General features: G+C 37.8%; 1 protein-coding gene across 4 annotated transcripts in view; it reads left to right on the top strand.

The window, feature by feature from the left end:
* LOC106957134 (forkhead box protein P3-like) overlaps positions 1-11,744 on the top strand; it is an 18,353-nt gene extending 6,609 nt beyond the window's left edge. For 3 of the 4 annotated variants that reach the window (XM_015048379.1, XM_015048380.1, XM_015048381.1), the window contains exons 3-12: positions 6,853-6,946; positions 7,164-7,323; positions 7,881-7,973; positions 8,325-8,412; positions 8,870-8,938; positions 9,422-9,527; positions 9,972-10,048; positions 10,225-10,326; positions 10,453-10,574; positions 10,680-11,744. In XM_015048379.1, coding sequence (XP_014903865.1) covers positions 6,865-6,946; positions 7,164-7,323; positions 7,881-7,973; positions 8,325-8,412; positions 8,870-8,938; positions 9,422-9,527; positions 9,972-10,048; positions 10,225-10,326; positions 10,453-10,574; positions 10,680-10,782 — 1,002 coding nt within the window. In that variant the 5' untranslated portion in view covers positions 6,853-6,864 and the 3' untranslated portion in view covers positions 10,783-11,744. Of the gene's footprint in view, positions 1-5,415; positions 6,947-7,163; positions 7,324-7,880; positions 7,974-8,324; positions 8,413-8,869; positions 8,939-9,421; positions 9,528-9,971; positions 10,049-10,224; positions 10,327-10,452; positions 10,575-10,679 lie in introns of those variants that run through there. The other variant, XM_015048382.1, reaches the window with a different exon arrangement.
* The last annotated feature ends 3,638 nt before the right edge of the window (positions 11,745-15,382 follow it).

The raw sequence follows: 15,382 nt of genomic DNA, 5'->3' as shown, positions 1-15,382 counted from the left end.
TGTTTGGCAGGGGGGGAATTAACTTAATACTCTGAGAACCAGACTATACACTTAAAGACTGGTTTGAGTTTTTTCCCCTTCATTAATGACACTTTTATTACATACATTATATCTATCATGGTAATTCAGGGTGTGTTATTTTTAATTCTAAATGAATATCCTTGTTGGACTTTTATTTAAGTGCTATTCTTTTTCAAAACACATTTACCTAACGCCAGAATAAATGCAATGTACATTATGAGGCAAAGGAAATTAGAAGATCGGACATATATTCATTATGGAGATGATAAGTTTTGGACGGGCGATGTACCCTTATTGCATAAACAATACTGAAGAATAATATAATTAACAATACAGGGAAGAAGCTTTTTAGTTATTTTGCTTTGATAGCAAAGTCGTTAGCTAGCAGCTAGCTAATAGCACAACAACAACAGCCTAATGTCTGTATGATAAAAATACCGAATCGATAGTTAAGAACAGTTTTTCCTCACCTGGCTGTCTCCTCCCCTCAGTAGTTCTTCAGAGTAAACCAGACGCAGAGGCCTGTCAGTGTCTGTTGTATTTCATTACCTCTCTGCTTAAACCGCTACTCTGTGCTGAAGCAGAAACGATACAACGTTCAACGTTTTCCTTCATCTGACAAGTAGCAAGTCTACTCCACTTTATTCACCAAAAACGTTGTTTTAAATATATATAATTCACCAAAAACTGTTCTGTAATCTGGAACGTCCTATGCTGAGCTCCAGTTAGCCGCCTTATCTCACTGTGCGAGAGGCAACTGCGTCATGCGTCACGGGCAAAAGGTCAAAGGTAACAAGGTGACCGGAAGGCTTATTATGTTGTACAAAAAAATAAATAAATAAATAAAATAATTTTAGTACATGTTATTATGTGTCAGAAGAGGGCTTTGAAAATAATAATGCAAAAAAAAAAAAAAAAAAAAAAATGACAAAAAGGGCCCTTTGGGGCAAGGAGCAAAAAGGACAGATGCTCAAGCAACCCCAGCCTCCCTCTCTGCACGTGCCTGCCTGAGAGTGAAGTGCTGCGTTATGAACACATGAAACAACTGAATCTCTGATGTGTGTTGGAGCTTGATTATTAAGAGCTTTATATGTGAGAGAAGAGTCTTAAATTCTGAAGAGAAGCTAAAACAGGAAAAATATGATGTCTTTTTTTAATTGTCATCTGAACTCTTGCTGCAACATTTTGGATCAGCTGAAGGACTTTAGCTGAATTTTGTGGGCTTCCTGATAATAAAGGATTAGAGTAGTCCAACACTGAAGTAAAGTAACAAATGTACAACTAGTTTATTTCTAATTCTGGCAACATTTCGGAGATGAAAGAAGTAACTTCTAGAAACATGATTAATATGGGATTGAAATGACATATGCTGGTCAAAAGTAACATTCAGGCTCTCTACTTTTTAAAGCCAGTTTAATGCTGTCCAGATCAAGTGATTGACTGGACAGCTACTTTTTCAGAGGTTCTGGTACAAAAACCATAACTAAGAAAGTTTAGAGTCATCAAGGTAAGCCTGCAATCTACCTAATAGATTGGATTAATCAGGATTTATTGATCAATACAGCTGAATACCATTAGCATAGCAGTGAAAATTGATCTGATGCCGTCTGATATAGAGTAGCACAGAGCCCTGTGGTACTCCACCAGTCACCCTGGATTGTGAAGAAGACTTATCTTATTCACACTGACAAACTGGAAACAGTCAGAGAGACGAGATTTAAACCAGCCCAGTGCTGTTCCCTCCATATCTACATGTACAAGACATTCTCAGAGAATATTGTGGTCAACTGTGTCCAGCAGGGAATAAAGCTCAGACCAATATTAGACAGATAGAAATGGGATTTTATAGACTTCAAAATGCACCTGTATTATGTACACAACCATGATCTGACGTCTGTTATGTCCTTAATATGGAAATAAAAATAGATTTAAACAAATTCTTGTTAAATGTCAGAGTAAGTGAATTTGTTAATTCATCAGTAAGTTAAATTAGCTTGGTGGATTTGATTGTGTCTTCATGCGTCAGCTTTGACTCACACTCACCCTACAGGGATGATGTGAAACGTCCCTCCGTCCGTCCATCCGTCTATCAACTTACATCCTTACCCCCATTAAGGTTGGGAGGAGTGCTGGTGCCTCTACTGTCCTCTCCAGGCATCAGCAATACTTGTTCTCATGCTCCTTCAGATAGTTTTTGTAGCATGGATTGTCAAGACTGATTGTAATACATAAAAATAAATAAATCAGCTAAGTATCATGTACCAAAATAGCCAACCTCTAATCCTTTACAGTGAGAGGGACTCCGTTTTTAAACCGGCTCTTCTGCATCAAGTTTCCATTTTTCTTCTTTTGGCTCTCTTCAGGTTTTCTTCATGTAAACTCATATTAGGCTGAGGCCATCCTAAACGCACTTCAGGAGTGAGTGTGAGAGTTCAAGGCTGTGTTCATCCACCACCACCTGTTACTGTCACCTCTGGGTCTCCATCCCCTCACACAAGATAAAACATGTAATAAACGATAAGGAAAATGAAGGTTTAAGCACACAATAACAGTTCACTTTTATATAATCAACCGAGTAGGAGTAATACAAATCTATGTTCAAGTTACATTACGACAAATATACTTAGACAACACTGTCTGACAATCAAGGCACATTTCTTAGTAATAATTGAAAACTACTCCTTTACTTGGACGTGACGTGTCGTTAGAAATGAGTAGTAAACCCACACACTTGTAGCAGTATGAGGCATTTTCCAAATTGTAATGTGGCCTGTAGCTGCATCCCTACATGGAAATATTGAGAGTTTCAATACAGAATATCAGTTGTGCTGCCGACACGTGAGAACACGAGATGAACATGATTAAGATTCACCGAGCAGCTCACTGCTCTGAGACGGGAGGGTCAGGACCGAAGCGCCGCTCGTTTTCAGTTATAGCACAAAGTTAAAAATGAAAGCCAGAATAAGAAATCACACTGAAAAACCACAACATTTGAGTGCTCTCACTTTCTACTGAATTCCTGTGTCTGTGGGTGTGCATTTGCAGATACGTATCTGCTGTTTGGGTTGCTGTATAGATGCACGCTGTATTCCTGATGTGGCTTTCAGATAAGCAAAAGAGAGATAACTCTATCCTTTAATTTCAAATATTTACATGCTGCAGATGTCTATAAATGTAAAAAACAAGGAGAATATTTCAAGGAATACCCAGGAAATTTGTGTAATGACTTAAAAATAGCTAATGGTAGACATAAATTGAAAATATGCATCTTTGTTTATTCAAAGCAAAGTTTAATTTTGTGTCTGCACTTTTTGATGAGTTTTGTGGAATATATTATTTTTGATATCAACATTTGCACGTCAATCACAGTGGCTTGTGAAAATATTAATACTGTCACAAGCCATTATTAATATTAATACTGTATTTGTATTAATACTGCATTCAGTCATTACACATATACAGTGCTCAGGACTTTGTCTGTGACATTTAAAACTGAGCTAAAGTTTCATATTCTTAGATGATCCGATCCTGTACCCATTCAGATGATTTGGATTGTTCTGTAGTTAACTAATTTCCAATGTTGCTTATTGATTAATTTAATTAATTATCACAAAATATAATTTTATAATTTTCACAAAATTTGATTTAAGAATAATCTAGAAACATTACGTTCTTTTGATAAAACAAACATATTTACGTTTTCTCCAGTGGGTTCTTTCATTCATGAAATATTATTTTTTTCTTGATACAATAATCTAACACTCAGTTCTGTTCAGTCAAAACCTTTAATGGCTCCATTTAGAGGGAAATTGTTTGACAGTATTGGTAAAAATATAAAACAAACAAACAAACAAACAAAAAACACAGAACACTCCAGTTTCCAGCCTATTTCAAGTTAATGAAAATGGTTCCTAGGTTTCTTCTTAGTTGCCAGAGTCATGGCTCTGTTGAACCATCAGTTCTCCCCGCTCGCAGCACTAACGATTTTATGGGATTCTTCTGAAATAAAATCGATTCCAATAGAAACAAAAAGACTGGCATCCTCCCAAACACGATTGCTTCATCCTCAGGAAGTGATGCAGCACTGATTGTACCTGTAGAAACCGAAATGTGTTTGGACTGTTTTACGTCAGCTGAGCTTTTCATGTTGTTAAAAATGTCGGCTTTGGAGGTTTCTGTTCTGGCGGTGTCATGTTGTGAACGGCGGGGGAAAAAATGGCTGCTCTGAAGAACACAGCTAAAGCTACCACTAAAACAAGATAAAAACAACACTGGAAAAACCTGCTAGATATAGAGTTCCCATGGAAAATATGGTTAAAAGGGAAGAGGACGGAAGGGAAATGTGCAAGAGAAAGGAGTACCGGATCAGTGAAGGTACAAGTGGTAAATAAATGAGGGCTGGGACTTGGCCGAACTTCACGAGCTACAGGGGCGATGAAGACACGCTGAAGCAGTAGGAGACCTAAGAGAGCATTGGCTTGGAACGAGCTTGAAAGAGCTGATGGACAGGACAATGTCCAAGGAGCAGAAAGTAGCTCACAGGGAGGAGAAAGAGTGGGGAAAACTGAAGAGAAGATGATACGGACTGTGAAATGTCTACTCTGAGAAGCTCTCAGAGAAATGTAATGGCTTGGAGTCAAGGACGAGGACAATATCTATGACTTTCCTGAAAGGGTGAAAAAAAAAACGATGTCATTGACTTCATAGTGCAATTTATGAAATCCAAGATTCAAATCACATGGGATGAATTGAAACAGGACATTGCTCACTGGTAAATAAACCAAAATTCAGATCGGTCCACTCTCCTGAGAGCGACACTTCCTGGATCACAAGGTGATTAAGATGGAAACAGAGGATTCACTTTGAGGGGCAGTCAAGACTGCACAACGGAGGTGCAAAAGAAAAGGGGGAAGGTGTATTAAACAGAAGAAAAATGCCCAGCTCAAAGTGTTTCTGGACACAGGAACAAAGACATTTACCACAATTGAAGAAACGGCGCCTGTGCTGAAGGAAACGGGCATCAATGTGAAGGAGGTCAGACCAGAGAGGATCCGCCACCAAGGTGAACCAAGGTGAAGCAGAGGCAGATCTGAGGATGACATCGTCCACAGTGGCACCATCATAACATCTACATGACCTCAGGCTCATTCTGATGGATGTTCTTAGTAACCCTTATGAAACAAAAATATGCTGCTGTATATTAGGAAAAAACATCTCAATGCACTACACAATATATTCTCACACATGAAATGTAGTATTATGTTTTCCAATATATTGCAAATACTTGTAAATTCAAATATTTGCAAATATATTTGAGAATTTCATTTTTATTATTTGAATTTATAAATGTAACCATTTAACCCTAACCCTAATGTAACCATTTTTAAATGGAAAATTATTTCATTTCATTTTTTCTCAAATTAAATGAAATAATATAATAAAAATGTTTCTCTATGTGTAGCCTATATACATCTAATACTTTTTTATATTGACAAATTCTCACCTTTAGTTGAGTAAAAATACATACTTTTACTTTAGAGCAAGTTTGGCTGTAGTACCCAGATCTGGTTTTACACAACAAAATAACGGCTAAATAAATAAATAAATGAGATCAACATAATAAGCTAAATAACCCAGGACAAATTAAGTCTTTGCTCTAGTACAGTCAGAGCAAAGCTACCCTACTTCTAACAGAATTTATTAACATAAGCACGATGTATAAAGTTTGAAATTAAAAATATAAGAGCAGTAAACAGTGTTTCTGGTGCAAAGCTGTTTTTACCCTTATTTGCTTTACAGTGTAAAATTATATTTTTTGTGTAAAAACAATAAAATAAAAATGTATAATATATCAAAAAATGGGGATAAACAAATACATCACTCAAAAACGCTGTTTTTGTTCATGGCTGAGAGATGTGCTACCATCCCCCACCTCAAATCAGGCAAGTGGTTTCACCACATACGTCAGGAAGTCAGGTGTGCAACATGTATCTTCACCCAACAATGCAGGAACAAACCTTACCACTTCCTAAGCACAAGTTAGAGCAATTTCTCTGTACTGTAGTGGCAAAAACAGGATGGAAAATTTTTCTATGTAGAATAAAAACACAGACATACACACACAAAAAAAAAAATCTGAGTGGAAATTTGTATGATATGGAACCTTGACTTTAGTTTTCAGACTCTTCCAACATACAGACATCAGGTCTAAAAATATGAACTTCTGGTGCTCTGGTCCTCTGTCAGACCGGGACAGCTGTGGCTACAGGGTAGTGCACCTTGGCATCATGTGTGTGTGAATGGGTGAATGTGTGAATGGGTGAATGTGGTGTGAAGCGCTGGACATATACAGGCCATTTACCATATTACGTTTGTATAAAGTTGACATTTTTTTTCTAAGGTAGTCATTGCTTCTGGAACTATGATATATCCTCTTCAACTATTTTCATGATATATTACTCTTAACTCAACACTTTCAACTCCTTGCCATAATTAGCAACAATAAAATCGAACCTGTCAAACTACAACTCATCGTGTCCTGCCGCTTTCACTCAGTATCACGACTGACGCACCAGCAGCTGCTGGCTTATTTGTGTTTCACAATCTTTTATGTTGCTGATCTGTCGGTGCATCAGATTTCGTGATTCATAGAATTTGTATTGTTCAGGTTTGAATCCAGTTCTTCTTCTCCTCAAGCATAAGAATAAGTACTGCTACCTGCCTCTGTCTTTCATCAAACTCAACACTCCCTACAGATTTCTTTAGTGTTCCACACATTTACATCCAGATGGTTCTGTAATTTTAATCTTTCTATATATTTCTTTTTTTTAGTTTAGGAGCAGAATGGATGAGATACAAAAGCATAAACAGAGGAGGCCATCTGTGCTGCGTCACGTTCCACAGGCAGCTTCCAGACAACAACATGGTAGGGAAATGTTTTTGTGACTTGCACATCTGTGGCAATTATTCCACCTGGTGCTGACTTTAGATCAGTCTGATTCTCAGCTTCAGTGTCATTCCAAAAATATGCGGGGTCTTTTGAAATCACAGATTTTGGTTTTGTCTTTCAAGAAATATATTATATGCAATATATGTACATAACAGTCCAACAAAGTTTTTTTTTTTCCTGCCGTAAAATTCAGACAGCAGTGGATCTGGTTCTCTCTGTAAAGAGGAGGTGGACACAGAGCATCTTTCCTGGTCAAATTCCTCTCTGATGCTGCCAAACCCAAACCTTTATCTGCTGTCACCGAGTGGAGACAATCCGAAGCAACCTTCAGTCAAGATCGGACTTAACAACGGGTGAGTAAATGCAAACTTAATGTACTTACTGCAACTGCCGTAAAAGAGCAACATCATTCAGTGTCCAGTAGTTGACTGACTAAAACAATACATGAAAACACTTAAGATGAATGATTTAAGATGAACGAGTTAGTAAAATCCGGATTTGTGGTTAGGGAAGGATCTAAAGTTCAGCCTCACCTGTGGCATCTTACAACGGGCTTTATTTCTTCTTCTTGTCTAGAGGAGGGATGGTTAGGAAACACCCTGATGAAAGGAGGCACTTAGGAAAAGAAGGGAACAACTCATAATCCTCGTAAATCAACTTTACGAGAAGTAAAAAAAGAAGGTTGAGCACAACCTAACAGAGATTCAGGGAGCTAATTAAAGGTGTGGAAACATTATGCCTCACATTTTTGTGTTTCATGTAGGGTGGCTATGTTTCTCAAGTTGGTTCTTGTGGTTGTCAGAAAAGCAACATTACATTTAGGAACAAAATGTAATAACTTCTTTGATGAATAAGGGATTTTCTACTGTTTGTTGTTGAGGATGACAGGAGACCTTTCTGTTTCTCCCAGGATACCAGAGGGGATGAGTGCTCTGTTTGTGAGCGGTCTGTGCCGCTGGCCAGGCTGTGGAGTCGTATCAGAAAATTTCTCCACTTTCTTAAAGTAAGTCGGGTTCCTAAACAGAATCCTAACAACTTCCTATAATCCAGCTGTTTAACGTAGATGTTGAGAATCCCCCAGTAGATATTTGTCTGACCTATTATTAAGACTATTAAGTGTAATATAAGTATTATATTACCTTCCATTGTTATGAAAATGTTACACATCCAAAATAAGACAAGAAATTTGACTTTGCATCATGGTCATATCTTGCCAAGCAAAATCCATTCAAGAATTTAGGGGAGCTACACAAAGAGTCGACTGAGGCTGTATTTCAAGGGCATGTCTTTGAAAATAAAGTTTTTAAGACGCTAAGGAAATGCCTGGATAACTCTGACTTATTTTGTGTTTCAGGCACCTCCACTCTGAACACAGACACAATGACAAAAGCATCGCTCAGTGGAGGGTGCAGCAGGATATCGTCCAGTACATGGAGCGTCAGGTGAATTCCAAGATGCCTGAGATATTTTAAATAACAGTATTTAGGCATGTGGCGTTACAGACTGTAATGCATGGATCTATAACTCATTGGAAAATGTCTCTACATAGTGCTTGTAGTGTGACTCAGAGGAACCAGTCTAGGTTTAAGAGCAGCACAGCTGGAAAGCAAAATGAAAGAATACTAGGAGAGGCTGAGTTTTTCCACTAACATGAATGTTCCTTGATTATGTTTTACATTTTCAGTCACTAAGCAGACTGGTTTTACAATGCAACACTTACACATCACAAGTCTGCTGGAGAGACCAAATGCAAAACATCGTAGCGTCTTTGCTTAATCGGCTGCAGAATTTGAACTCCACAGAGTTAATGCATCACTCTTCTGTTACTTTGGAACGCTGCAATACGTGACAAATTTGATCACAACCTGATGTGACCTGACATTTTTCTGTGTTTTTCAGCTCGTCCTGGAAAAACAAAAACTTCTCGCAATGCAACTTCATCTTTCAGAGAACAACTACTCTAACCTGGTATGAAAGATCATTTTAGCTTATTTATATAGACAGTAAGATGTTTCTCTGCTGTATATTTGAAAACTTAAGAAAATGTTTGCTTGTTTACATTTACATCTGTAATTGCAATCAGTGAAAAGTCTAAATAAAAATCTTAAATTCCAAGATGGGCTCGTGGCCCAGCGGTGGGGCGAGGCCCATGTGTGGACGCCCCGGTCCTTGGCGCGGCCGCAGAGGGTTCAGGTCCTGGGTTGGGGGCCTTTACTGCATTTCTTCCTTCTCCCTCCCAACCGGCTTTGCTGTCTGACCATTACTGATTGAAGGGCACTAGAGTTGACAAAACCTGAAAAAAATAAATAAATCAAGATGTCACTGTTAAATCTTAATTTCTATCTTGTAGAATAAGAACATGGAATGATTAGTTTAAGTCTGTTTTTATTTTTTATTTTTAACAGAAAATGTAAATTGATGCTCAGCATTTTTCTTCTGTTGCTCCTCCAGGCTCAGGCAATTAACGAAGACAGAATCCAACTGGGGGAACTAAAAAATCCAAGTCAGACACTCCAACGTGACTGGACAGCTAAAGCCTCCACACACCTGCTGCCAGGTAACCTGGTGATCATATTCAAGACACACACATATGCTCAGATGTGATGTGTATATACATATATACTTATATGTATATGTATAATATATAATATGTATGTATGTATGTAGAGAGAGAGTTATCTTTATCTTTGTTGAGCCACTTATCGCACTTATCTGTGTGCTCTTCAAACCATCGGCGTTTGGTGAAGAAAAAAATGCAGTTAGCTACATTTTACAAGAAAAGATAAAGTAAAAGTTATTTTATAAGCTGTCTGCTGTCTGGAGTCTGCTTTACGGAGCCTCCGTAAAGCAGACTCCATCCTAGCTGACAACCTGCTGATGCTGGTCACCACTGTGTTGCTGTGGACTGTTCTGTTTCCTAACTTGTCACCAAAGTTTAACAAATTATTAGATTTGTCCTTGTATTTCTTTGCTAGCATGTTGACCTGTAGTCGTTTTGCAGATTTGTTTCCAGGCATTGAATGCTACAAATACAACAACATCAGGCCTCCATACACCTACGCTTACCTGATAAGATGGGTAAGTACATTCAAGTTTACATAAGATTTGCAAATAGATTTTTTTATTTTTTTTTAAAGTGACGTCAAGGTTCAGATCGCTGCAGTATTAGTGTAAATACATGCGTACAATGAGTGTGAGGAAACATGATGCTTTCTTGTAACAAGTTGCTCTTATATGTGACCCTTATTCTGTAGTCTATCTTGGAGTCTCCAGACAAACAGAGGACTCTAAACGAGATTTACAACTGGTTTACCACCATGTTCTTCTACTTCAGACACAACACAGCAACGTGGAAGGTTTAAACAATTCAAGTGAATTCATTCTGTACACGTTTCACCTCTCTCACAGAATCGAAATGTTAGCTATAGCAAAAAAACAAACAAACAAACAAAAAAAAAACCTTTCCTTGCTCATCTTCCCAGAATGCAATACGTCACAATCTCAGCCTTCACAAGTGCTTTGTGCGAGTGGAAGGAGAGAAGGGAGCTGTGTGGACAGTGGATGAAACAGAGTACCAGAGGAGGAAGGGGCAAAAATATCACCGGTAAAAAGATTTCAGGATTTTTGGTATTGTAGCTTTGCTCCTGCAGTTTATTGGAATAAATTGCAAATTCGTGTAGAGTCCATCTTTCACGCTTTGTGTTTTCAGAGACTGTCCAGTGAAGTGGCTGACTTCTTACTCCCATTTCTGTTCAGAGGAGCCGACAGCAGCAGACAGCAGCACAGTGTCTCTCCTGTTGTCTAGATGTTGAAGTCTGGTCCAAACTATACATTTTTGGATTCAAAGTCATTGTTTTTATACATGTTTTATTTGATTTTCTTATTGTTTGTTGGCCTGACCATATGTGTTATGTTTTAATATGATTAATGGTTGGTGGTTGTATTAACTAAGATCACTTATTACACAAGCTGAATTCTAATTGTCCTTTTTTTCACACCAGTAAAAGATTAGAGAAACAAAATAAAACCTTTACTTTTTATATTGCCCTGAATTACAAAGAACCTTTACTTTACAAACAATAAAATGGGCCACAATCACATTTAGTAAGACAACTTACTGTTAAAAAAAGATTTCTCGGTGGCCATGCTAACCAGCCATGCTAACCTACTGCAGAGAATAGGGCTGAGCGATATTGTCAGTGAATGATATCGCAATATAAATCTTTAAATATATTGATCTCAGATTTTCCACATCCTCTGCTTTTCTTTTCATTTTATTATTTTTATTGAATTTGCCCAAATATGTAACTTCACCAACTTCAGCGCATCAACGGGAAAATGAATGAGGCCATGTATCGCAAAATCCTGGATGAAAACTTCCTTGCCTCGGTCAGGTCACTGAAAATGGATCCTGGATGGATCCCAAAACCTGCAGCCGAGGAAATAAAGAAGTTTCTCCAGAGGAAACATAACAACGTCATGGAAGAATCTATGGAGAGAGCTGAAGCCTTGTTTTCCAAACGCACGCCTAAAAACCTGAAGGATTTGGAGATGATCTGCAGAGAGGAGTTACATATAAAAAACTACAAGACACATCTGACTGCTGTGTTTCGCCAACAGGGGTTTTCCCACCAAGTATTAAATATTGTTTCACTGGGGGGGTTCAAATACTTATTTCCTTCAGTAAAATGCAAATAATTTTTATGTAATTTTCTCAGTTTTTTCTTCTGATATTCTTTGTCACTGTTAAAATAAAGCTGACATGAAAATGTGAGATGTTTCATTTTTTTTTGCATAAAAATGTTAAAGTCTATGTTAAAGTCCACTGTATACAAATATAAATATATTTGTAAATTAAAATATAAATTTTAAACATAAAATGTAGTTTGTTAATTTTCTATTAATGACTATTTAACAGGTTTTGCTGTTTTAATTATTAAATTTAGATTTATTGTAGTGAAGCTGTTCAGTTTTACAATATGTAAACTCTTGTTTAGATTATCTTCTTTTACAGGCATTTAAAAAATGTAAAAAATATTTTAGCATGGTAGATAACTTCATTAAAAGTTTAGTTATATGCGACACTCATCCTCTGAACTAGATTCTACAGTTCTAAGTTGAAAGGAATAACTTATGATTAATAAAAGTTAATTTATTAATCATATGTATTATGTATTTTTAAGTGCATATTTCAAAAGCCTGCCAAATGTTTTTAGGGGTAACAAATATTTTACTGTTCAATATTTTCAATTGCAGCATACATTCACTAGATGGCAGCATATTTTCTTCTGTCAGTCTGTGTTAGACGTCTTTTTGGTTTAGCTCAACTCTTCCTCCTTTTGTGTGTGTGTGTGTGTGTGCGTGTGCATGATTGTTTGTCCTGTCTGTCTCTGTGTTGCCCTGCGATGGACTGGCAGCCTGTCCTGGTGACTCTGCCTCAGCACCCCTGGTGACCCCAACTAAGGATAGAAATATGCCATCTATATCTCACTCTCCACCAGCCAAAAAAAAAAAAAAAACAGCGACAGAAGCAGAACCTTCCCTTGCCGATGCTCTCTTGCCTCAAGGAAACAGAAATTAATTAGCTTCTTCTTCAGATCTTCCCGAAGAAGAGGCCAGATATACTGGAAGCCAGTTATGGAAGACGAGGTCGACTCAATCCATTAAACTGGGAGAAAAGGAAACAAAATAAGTCCCCAAGTAATCAGAAGACATCACCGGAATGACGTTTGGAGAGCAAAGAAAGACTCTCCAATATGCAAGAATCAAAACCTGAGGTTTGTTCAAGATTTTACCAAAGAGGATAGACAGACAAGAGAACAACTGGCCTAAAATCAAACAAGCCAGAGCCCTGGGTAAGGTGGCAATTTACAAAGGCCGCATTGCTGGGACAAATGGTCGTACAACAACAAATTAGTTAATTGTAACTTAAAGAAATTCTCTCAACAGGAATGCTTATTTAAATGTTCACTGCAACTCTGTAGTTTTACACTTGTTCTCAGCAGATGTTTAGTGTAAGGCTTGTTGTTGGAGCAGTTATTTCTTCAGGAGTAACTAGATAAAGAAACATAACTAGAGTCACTAACAAAGGACAAGACACAATAAATAAACATAACTGGAATCTCTAAGAAGGAGCTGGAGTGAAAACAGAAGCAAGCCCGAATTAAAAGTGAAAATTAAACTGGAGAAACAAATAATAACAAAACCCCAAATAAACTCAAACAACCAAAGATCCTGACACACACATACCTATAACCCTGGACATGTGTAGCAAAGTTTTGTCTTTGACTTCTCACTAATAAATTGTTTGAAGTTTTCCTGCCAGAGGGACGAAGTCTTAAACGCAGCCCCTGCCAATGTATTTTTGTTACAAATAGAAAAGCTTAAGCTTTGCATTTAAAGTTCTCGCTGCACTCTTTAAAGATGCAAAGTGAACTTATGTGGATAAATTCACTTAAAGCCTTTAGCTAAAAGCAACTCCCTCCAACAACAACCTACACTGCATCCTTCTCACTGGGAAAAAACGTCTCTCCTCAATCACACAGCCAGCAAATCTATAGCTATGAATAACTATCATCCCATATATGACCTCAGCTAATCACAAAATAATAAAAAAGACATGGTTCTCCTGCCATAGTCACGCCTTCGCCCTGGAATGCTGTGAGAGGACGGTTTAGTCTACATCTGAGGAGTAAAGCTTTTCTTCTTCCTGCATGATGCTGGTGTGAGAGTGAGAACCAGTGAGCGAGGATAGCGTTGTAGGGGATCAGAGCTGCTTTGGGTTTCCAGTTCTGTCTCTTTGATCCGTATCCCCAGGCCTGCCTGCCTGCCTCTCTAACTCAGGCCTCTGCTTGTGATTCCTGACAACTGTCAGCGTGAGATAAGGAGGTGGAAAGGGAGCCGAGTGTGTGAAGGGGGGCAGCCCCTTTCTCCAACCCAAGGCCCCATCTACCCCACACGATGTAGCTTCACAAAACACACTTATGTATTTAATAATAATCATTGTTTTATTTTTTTTTACAAAATGTCCTGAATTATTTGCAAGAAATTAAAGCAAATACAGTCCTGAACGTTGGAAAATAAAGACTTCTGAAGGATGGGCAGATGACAACGTGCCTCCTTTTGTGGAGGAGAAAAGGGTCTGCTTTCATTTTCAGCTGCTGTTAAATGTTGCAGAAATAAGCTCTTAGACTGGGCAGCTTGTCAGCTGGCATAGTTCAGTTTCAACATATCCAAAAGGATAAGCAAACATTTAGATTTTTCCTTTAACCAAAAATAGAACCCTATGGTTTGTTGAAAATTACAAATAGCCTGGAAATATAAAAGCTGCTTTAGTGGGGGGGAAAAAAGGAAAACTTTTTTTTTTTCTCAAAATTCGGACCTGAAATGTTTCCTCTCAATTCTCCGTTGGTAAATTTAAACTTAAATTCTGATTACAGTTTTTTAAATAGTTTTACCCTCCGTATCCTTTTAGCCAGTGATAGTTTTCTGTCACTGCTGACTGCTAATGTTCCATTTTGTATTCTGTTTCTAAATTACATGGCACAATATTTAAGTTTAATCAAAATGTGTTTCATTTTGATTTAACTGCACAAAGATCATCAGCAGTCTGGCTGCGTTAATCTGTCCTATTCACATATTTTTTGCCTGCAGTTTCTTAAAAATGCAGCAAACATAATCTGCACGACCTTATAGGCATCCAGACAACAGTGCTGGGCCATAAACGTATGGTGCACTGGAATCAATCTGAATACAATTACTGGAGGATATTTCTCATCTATTTTTTAAAATAAATACTTTGTTAATGTTCCAAATATTTTTATAAGCGGTCTCTTGTGTGCATCCTTCTCACCCCAGTGAAGCATTTTTGCATGTCTGTTTCCACCTGTTTGTTCTAATGTGTTAAATGTAGATGCAGAAACAAACTGGGTCATGTTTAATAAACCATATAGGCGGTAAGTAAATCCATCCACCTCTGAGTAGTTTACTCTCCCTGATGATCAGCACACAGTGTTCACACCCCTTAAATTTTTCCATATTTTTGCAAATAAAAAACTGAAAAGTGTGGTGTGTAAAAGTATTCATCCCCCAGAGTCAAGAGTTTTAAGAATTACATTCAAGGGAAAGTATTGTGCAAAATCAACTTTTTTTTTTAGCTCTACATCGTGCTATAATGTTATTCCCTCATCAGCAACATACCTGGAGTGATGCCTTGAATCTTTCATGCATGTTTGTAAAAAATTCTTGAATCTCATGTAGCAGTCCAAAACACCTGCTTGGACCTGGCACCACCTTTGAGATGCAGCTCCTCCCCGGAGCTGAAGTTTCCAAGCTTCAGTGCTTCAGCCTCACAGATTAGCCCTCCACTAAGACTGCCCCACTCAGCTCCTTCAGACTAGCCAGCAGCAGTCA

Source organism: Poecilia latipinna, unplaced genomic scaffold (assembly GCF_001443285.1).
Source record: "Poecilia latipinna isolate Pla-1442-1.1 unplaced genomic scaffold, P_latipinna-1.0 Scaffold877, whole genome shotgun sequence".
NCBI lineage: Eukaryota > Metazoa > Chordata > Actinopteri > Cyprinodontiformes > Poeciliidae > Poecilia > Poecilia latipinna.
This window is presented reverse-complemented; position numbering and strand designations above follow the sequence as displayed.